At 43.6% G+C, this 8,699-nt stretch overlaps 1 protein-coding gene across 1 annotated transcript in view; it reads left to right on the top strand.

Annotated features, from left to right (window-relative positions):
• Positions 1-2,413: 2,413 nt before the first annotated feature.
• WTIP (Wilms tumor 1 interacting protein) overlaps positions 2,414-8,699 on the top strand; it is a gene marked incomplete at its 5' end in the record, with an annotated part of 17,031 nt that continues 10,745 nt past the window's right edge. The window contains one exon of the mRNA XM_015562935.1: positions 2,414-2,546. Within this exon, the coding sequence (XP_015418421.1) occupies positions 2,414-2,546 (133 nt within the window). The remainder of the gene's footprint in view (positions 2,547-8,699) is intronic.

Genomic DNA, 8,699 nt, shown 5'->3' with positions numbered 1-8,699 from the left:
ATTTCCTGAGCAGGAACCCAGAAGCAGAAGCAGTTTTATTATTAATTTTTAATCCTTAACCGAGGATATTTTTTCCATTGATTTCTAGAGAGAATGGAAGAGAGGGAGGAGGGTGTGTGAGGGAGAGCGAAACATTGAAGTGAGAGAGACACATAGATCGGTTGCTTCCCACATGATCCCCTAACGGGGCTGGGGAACCTGCAGCTGACGTATGCGCCCTTGATTGGAATCGAACCCGTGACCCTTTGGTCCACAGGCCAATGCTCTATACACTGAGCCAAACTGGCCAGGGCAAGGGCAGTTTTGTGGGGACCCTGGACCTGGAGTGGTGTAGGGGCCACCTGGGAGGTGGAGCAGTGACAGGAGAGAGCTCCTGGCTGGTGCAGAGCCCTCTGCAGGAGGCGTGGAGAGGGGCTGGGACTGCCCAGAGACCTGCGGGTATGGTGTGCTTGGCTTCTGCATTTTCAAAACATTTAAGTTAGTAATTAATTTTAGTATGGAAAGATTTTACATACAAATCTATATATCTGACTTTTCTTGAAAAATTAGAATCTTTAGCAATGCAGGGCCTGCCTTCCCACCCAGTACCTGTTAGCAGGTCCAAGGCATGGCTGCGACTTCTGGCGGCCATGGCTCTCTTCTCCGTTCACCAGCCTCCACCAGCCTTTACGTTCCTGATTGGGTTTGAGAGAGCAGTCATGGGTGACCCAAGACAGAACAGGAAGGGAGAGGAACCAGAAAGCCAGGTGCAGTCATGTCCTGGAAACCAATGGGGAGAGGTCTCCTGGTATTATCGGAACAGGAAGTCATGGATTTGCACAGTTAGGAGATGACTGAGTGTGGACTAAGCTTGCCTTCTTTCTTGACTGAGGGGAGGGGGAAATGGGATGGCTGATGGGGAGGAGCGGGTTTTTAAGATGGAAGAGGCTTGACTGTGGGTAAATGTTAAAGAGAGAGGTCTGGTAGAGAGCAGGAGGGAGAGGGTGAGGGCAGCATGTCCTGGAGCAGCCAGAAGACTTTGGGTCCAGAGGGCAGAGCCTGTCTTCAGGCCCTTTGGGGCCTGGGACTCCCTGGGTAACTCTGAGAAGGGGACTTCTTCTTCTTTTTTTTTTTAATATATCTTTATTGATATCAGAGAGGAAGGGAGAGGGAAAGAGATATAGGTAGGTACATTGTTATTAACTTAATTAGGGTACTCCTAAGGCTTAGGAAGAGCCACACTCAAGGGGCCAAAGAGCCGCATGTGGCTCGCAAGCCGCAGTTTGCCTACCACTGGGCTATGGCAGAAGGGGACTTCTGATGTGCGGGCTGGCCACATATGGTCTGGGTCTCCAGGAGGGCCAGTCAGGGAGTCCCTTAGGGGCTAGTGCCAGGCTTTGCCCTGGCATTGCTGGTTACCCTTCCCTTTACCACCCATCTCCTAACTGCTGGATATCCTGCCCTGTGTTGCCAGGGCTGGTCTCTGATTCCACCCGGTAGTCCCAGATGCTACTCAGGTATCACCTTATCACCAGAGCCTTTATTTTATTTTAATCCTCACCTGAGGATACCCAAGGATATTTTTCCCATTGCTTTTTAGAGAGAGTGGACAGGAAGGAGGAAACAAAGAGAAATATCAATGTGAGAGAGACACATTGATTGGTTGCCTCCTGCACACTCTAAGCGGGGCAGGGATCAAACCTGCAACCCAGGTATGTGCCCTTTATCGGGAGTTGAATCTGGACCCTTCGGTCTAAGGGCTGACAGTCTAACCACTGAGCAAACTGACCAGGGCATCAGAGCCTTTTCTGACTGTCCTACTTAAAAATCACACACTCAGACATATTTTTAACCAGTATTTTCTTTCCTTAGCACTTGCTGCTTCCTCCTAAGATATTATTTACGTGTTGTCTGTCTTCCTCGACTGGAATACAGGCTCCTTGAGGGTGGGGACTTGATTGGTGCATTGCAGAATCTCTGGCATCTCAGTGTGCAGGGCATGTGGCAGGCATTGCTGTTAATGTGCTGACTGAACAAGAGAATGAACTTTATGGTACCGATGGGGACAGTGTGGCTGGGAGGGTCAGCGACTCTGCCCTGGTTGTGCCGTGTGGTCTTCATTCTTTTTGGTTCATAGACTGAAGAAAGGATTTTCCCGTGTCCAAGAGCAGCTCATGGGGAAGGGGTTCAGAATGACCTTGTAGGCATGCAGAGGTCATGATGATTTTGATGGCGAGGATGGCTCTGTGCCAGGTGCTCTGCTAAACAACAGCAACAAACCCTAAGCAGTGGGACCCTAACTGCCCCATGTGAGCCATTAGCAACTGTGTGACGGAGGTCTAGAGAAGTTCACTTGCCCAAGATCAGGCGGGTGGGCAGCACTACGACTGGGAATTGGATGCATGTTTATCTAACACCATGGTCGTGGTGCTAACCACTGCTCTTTTCTGCCTCTCCTCCCGTAGGCATTTGCATCAAATGTGGGCTTGGTATCTATGGAGCAAGACAAGCATGCCAGGCAATGGGGAGCCTGTATCACACCGATTGCTTCATCTGTGACTCCTGTGGTAGGTAACCTCTTTCTGGCCCTTCTTGCACCATGGACTGCTTGCACCTAAGTCCCAGGCAGATGGACCACCAGCTCTGACCCAGACTGAAGTGTGGAGGAGGCTGAGTTATGGCCCCTTTCTCTCTGGGCCTGGCCTGCTTGAGAGGCTTAAGCCCTGGAAAGGTCTGCTGGCCCCCTGGAGAGAGGTGTGGGGCCAGAGAGGAGCCATTTGCTAGCCACAGGGAAGGCTGCCCCTCTGGCCCTGGGCGTTGGAGCCTTCATCCTCTGCAGGGTACGGAAGTCTCCTGGCTGCCTGGACACCATGCCTTCTGCCAGGGCTAATATTTCTTTTCCATGCAATTGCTTTTTTATCTGAATTTTGCACACAGTATAAACTATAAATGTAACTTAATATAGAGAAAGTTATAAAAAGAGAAAAGTAACTATAATCCAACCAGCATAATAAATCTGCACTCTTGATATTCTACAGTCCTTTTAAGCTTTGCCCAGAAGCAGACATCTTTCATTTATTTACACGAAACATTTTAATATTTTATTAAAGTATAATATAGGCACAGTGTTACGTCACATCATTCTGAGAAGCTGTTTTTACCATAGCAGACAAACACTTACCTTTCCATTATTGTAGGAGTTTTTTTTTTTAAAATATATTTTATTGATTTTTTACAGAGAGGAAGGGAGAGGGATAGAGAGCTAGAAACATTGATGAGAGAGAAACATCGATCAGCTGCCTCCTGCACACACCCTACTGGGGATGTGCCCACAACCAAGGTACATGCCCTTGACCGGAATTGAACCTGCAACCCGCCAGTCCGCAGGCTGACGCTCTATCCACTGAGCCAAACCAGCCATGGCACAATACTCCAATTTGTTGAAAGCTATTACTACCCCCATTTTAGAGATAAGAAAATTGAGACTTTGAGAGGACAAAATACTTGGCCAACTTTCCCTAACCTATTCTTGCTTCATTACTTTCTAAATGAAGTCTTCTGATGAAAAGAAATTCTTAATAAAATCCAATTATTCTTTGTTTATAGTTACTGCTTTTAATGCCCTCCCTGAGAAATCTTTGTAGTCTCATGTTTTAGACATCTGTTTTTATTTTGTGAGCATATTAAACATACCTATTCTGTATTCTGAATCTAATAGTCCCAATATCTGATGTCTTTTGAAGTCCTATTTCTACTGTTTACTGTTTCTCTTCACTCTCGGTCATGAGACCTTGTTTTCTCATGTGTTTTATAATTTTTGATTGTGGAATATGCCTGTGGGAATTTGTTGAGGTCTGTGTTGAAGTTGCATTTCCCTAGGGAATGTCTGAAACCTCTCTATTAAGGAAAAATTTTAAATTTAGATGGGGGAAAGTGTATTTTATTCTTTCGTGAGTATTCTTACATACTCATGGGCTTTTATTCATGCAATGTATGGCAATACAGACATTTTTAAAAAAGATTTTTAAAAAATATATTTTTATTGATTTCAAGGAGGAAAGGAGAAGGAGAGAGAGAGAGAAACATCAATGACGAGAGAGAATCATTGACCGACTGCCTCCTGCATGACCCCTACTAGAGGGCCAAGCCCAAAACCAGGGCATGTGCCCTTACGGGGAATTGAACCGTGACTACCTGGTTCGTAGGTGGACGCTCAACCGCTGAGCCATGCCAGCCGGGCTTAAAAAAGATTTTTAAAATTGATTTTTAGAGAGAGAGGAAGGGAGAGGGAGAAGGAAACATCTATGTCAGAGGGAAACATCGATTAGCTGCCTTCTGCAACTCCCTGCTGAGGATCGAGCCCAAAACCCAGACATGTGCCCTGACCAGAAATTGAACTGGCAACCTGTCAATGCACAGATGATGCCCAACCAACTGAACCACACTGGCCAGGGCCAGTCATTATTCTTTTTGATGCACAAATTGTCTCAAACTTGGCCAGACTAAGTCCTTTCCAGTTGGCCCCTGTGCCCTTTGACATATCCCCATCATTCTTTGAGCACTTCTACTCAAGCACAGATGTTCTAGGTTTATCTTTGTTTTTAATTGAGTACAATTTACATACAGTACAGCAAACAGATCTTAAGTATACAGTAAAAAAGATTAAAAAATTGATTTTAGAGAGAGAGGGTTGGACAGGCTCAGTTGTTTGGGTGTTGTCCCATGCACCAAGCAGTTACTGGTTTGATACCCTGGTTGTGGGCTCGATACCCAGTAGCGGGTATGCAGGAGGTAGTGGATCGATGTTTCTCTCTCCCTCTCTCTTCCTCTCTCTGTAAATCAATAAAAACATTTTTTTTTAAAAAATAAAAAGAAACATCAGTGTGAGAGAAACATCGATCGGTTAGCTCCTACACGTACCCAGACAGGGATTGAACCTGCCATCCTCAGTGGGAGGGACGATGCTGCAGAGCTATAGTAAAAAGATTTTGGATAAGTGTATATATTTATGTAACTCACACCCCTAACAAAGATAGAGAACATCTTAAACACCCTAGAAACTTTTTATCTTGTACTTCTGTAGTTTCACCGTATGCTTTCCCATCATAGCCACCTAACCAGCGTTCTGATTTCTACCGCCATAGATCAGTTTCATCTGTCCTAGAACTTCATGTAAATGCAGTCGTAGTATGTACTGTTTTGTGGTTGATTTTTTTGTAATCGTGTCTTTTGTTGTTGTTGTTGTCCATGTTACATGGACTAAAGGAATTGTAACTCGCTCCTTTTTATTGCTGAGTAGGAATCTATTGTATGAATATACCACAATTTGTTTATCCATTTAAGTGTGGGTAGATACTAGATTGTGCTGTGAACATTCTTGTACAGGTCATTTGTGGACAAATGTTTTCATTTCTCTTGGGTAAATTCCAAGAACTGGAATTTCTGGGTCATAGGCTAAGTGTATGTTTAACTTCATAAGAAACTGCCAAACTGTTTTCTAAAGGGCTTGCACCATTTTATACTCCTACTAGAAATATAAGAGAGTTGGGTTGTTCTACATATTTGACAACAATTGGTATTTTAGTCTTTTAAATTTAAGCCATTTTTTTAAAAAAATATATTTTTATTGATATCTGAGAGGGAGAGAGAGATAGAAACATCAATGATGAGAGAGAATCATTGATCGGCTGCCCCCTGCACGGGGATCAAGCCCACAACCCGGGCATATGCCCTGCCTGGAAATTGAACCATGACCTCCTGGTTCATAGATCGATGCTCAACCAGTCAACCACACTGGTGGGCTAATTTAAGCCAGTCTAATAAGTGTGGAGAGGTATCTCATTGTGGTTTTTAATTTGCATTTCACAGAGGACTAATGAGGTTGAGTATCTTTTTGTCTGCTGCTTGACCATTTATATCAGTGGTTCTCAACCTGTGGGTCGTGACCCCTTTGGCGGTCGAACAACCCTTTCACAGGGGTTGCCTAAGACCATCCTGCATATCGGATATTTACATTACAATTCATAACAGTAGCAACATTACCGTTAATGAAGGAGCAACGAAAATAATTTTATGGTTGGGTCACAACATGAGGAACTGTTTTTAAAGGGCCAGAAGGTTGAGAACCACTGCTTTATATCATCTTTGGTAAAGTCTGTTCAAGTCTTTTGTTCCATTTTTAAATTGGGAGTTATTTGTCTTTATTATTTAGTTGTAGGAAAAAATATGTCTCTTCTGAGCACAAGTTCTTTTCACATGTATGTTTTGTTAATATTTTTTCCTAGTATGATTTTTAAAAATATTTTTAATGATATATTTTTTGATAAATTTCACATTTTGATGAAATCCAATGCGTCAGTTTTTTTAAAAAATATTTTATTGGTTTTTTACAGAGAAGAAGGGAGAGGGATAGAGAGTTAGAAACATTAATGAGAGAGAAACATCGATCAGCTGCCTCCTGCATGCTCCCAGTGAGGATGTGCCCGTAACCCAGGTACATGCCCTTGACCGGAATCGAACCTGAGACCCTTGAGTCCTCAGGCCGATGCTCTATCCACTGAGCCAAATCGGTTCGGCTTGTTTTGTTTTATAGTTACTTTTTTGTGACCTGTTTTTTTTCGGTCTTCCTTTGAGTCATAAAGACAGTCTCCAGTGTTCTCTACTGGAAGCTTTAGATTTCCCATTTCTATGTTTAGATTGATAACTCACTTCATACTAATTTTGTGTATGTTGTGAAATATGAAATTGAATGTTCTTTCCCCACATGGATGTTCAGTTGTTGCAGTACTCTGTGCTGAAAAGACTTTGTTTTCCCACTTGTGTGTTTGTTGAAATATTTCTGGGTCTATTTTTGGACTTTGTTCTATTCCACCGATTTTTTTGTCTCCTCATCCCAATATTATGACACTGTCTTTGATTACTGTAAGTCTTAAAATAGGAAGTAGGATAAGTCTTCCTGCTTTGTCAGTCTTTTTTTCAAGATTATTTTGGCTATTCGCTGTTCTTTATACTTTTATATAAATTTCAAAATTGGCAGGTCAGTTTCCACACACACATGAGTGCTGGCATTTTCTTTGGGCAAAATTGAGAAACAAAAGGCGCATAATCCATTTTCAGTTAAAGGATTTCAAATCCTAAGTTGCATAGTAATTTATTTTTCTATATTTTATCAAACGTGTTTATTTTTTTATTGTTATTTTTAAAAATATTTTATTGATTTTTTACAGAGAGGAAGGGAGAAGGATAGAGAGCTAGAAACATCGATGAGAGAGAAACATCGATCAGGTGCCTCCTGTACGCCCCCTACTGGGGATGTGCCCGCAACCAAGGTACATGCCCTTGACCGGAATCGAACCTGGGACCCTTCAGTCTGTAGGACGACGCTTTACCACAAAGCCAAACTGGTTAGGGCTAGTGTTTAGTTTTTGTATAAGTAATAGCAAAGCTTTTGTTTCTTGAGGTTTTGTCTTAATATGTATTTTACTGGTTTTAAATAAATTTTAGCTATTCTTAAAAGAAAAGCATTTGAATGTATAGATCAATTTGGGAAGAGCTGATATCAACATCTGAAGCCATGAAGGTGGTTGTCAGGAGCTGTGGAGGGTCTGAGTGGGATTTTTTCCTACTTGCAAGCTGACCAGTCAGCCTGCCACCGGGTCAGGGATGCTGACTGAAGACATGAGCTGTTGGGCAGACTCCCAGCACCGCAAGCTGCACGCACGTCACTAACGTTCACATCGTGTTTGCCCTCCTGATTCCCACGGGTCACATGGAGTGGCCGCGATGGATGCTCACATGCAGTGGGTCTGAGTCAGGTCCAAGGAACCTGGCTTAGGGAACCCCAGTATTTTGTAATGGGCTGCCAGCAAAGCTATCTGACCCTTGTCCTGGAGGAACGCATCTGTATTACTCTGGACAGCGAACAAACCTGCCCTCTGATGCTACGTCTGTCTTCTAAACTGTTTGCTCCACAGATGTCCTTGGAAAGATAATCCCTGCCCTGGCTGGTGTCGCTAAGTGGTTAGAGCAGTGGCCCTCATATCGAAGGGTCTCGGGTTCCATTCCCAGTCAAGGGCACGTACCTGGGTTGCAGGTTCGATCCCCAGCCTTGGTTGGGGTATGTTCAGGAGGCAACCAATTTTTTTTTTAATATTTTATTGATTTTTTACAGAGAGGAAGGGAGAGAGATAGAGAGTTAGAAACATCAATGATGAGAGAGAAACATCGATCAGCTCCCTCCTGCACATCTCCTACTGGGGATCTGCCCGCAACCCAGGTACATGTCCTTGACCGGAATCGAACCCGGGACCTTTCAGTCCGCAGGCCGACGCTCTATCCACTGAGCCAAACCGGTTTCGGCAGGAGGCAACCAATTGATGTGTCTCCCTCCCTCCCATCCCTCCCTCCCTCCCTTTATTCTTCCCTTCCACACTCTGTTTATTTATTTTTTATTTATTTATTTATTATTTTTTCCACACTCTGTTTATTATACTGGGGTTGTTTGCTGTGTATATTTTTGTGTCATTAAAAATTTTTTTTAGCCCTAACCGGTTTGGCTCAGTGGCTAGACCAGGGATGGACAAACTTTTTGACTCGAGGGCCGCAGTGGGTTCTTAAACTGGTCTGGAAGGCCGGAACAAAAGCATGGCTGGAGTGTTTGTGTGAACTAATATAAATTCAAAGTAAACATCATTACATAAAAGGGTACGGTCTTTTTTTTC

The sequence above is a fragment of the Myotis davidii genome, unplaced genomic scaffold, assembly GCF_000327345.1.
Source record: "Myotis davidii unplaced genomic scaffold, ASM32734v1 scaffold77, whole genome shotgun sequence".
NCBI lineage: Eukaryota > Metazoa > Chordata > Mammalia > Chiroptera > Vespertilionidae > Myotis > Myotis davidii.
This window is presented reverse-complemented; position numbering and strand designations above follow the sequence as displayed.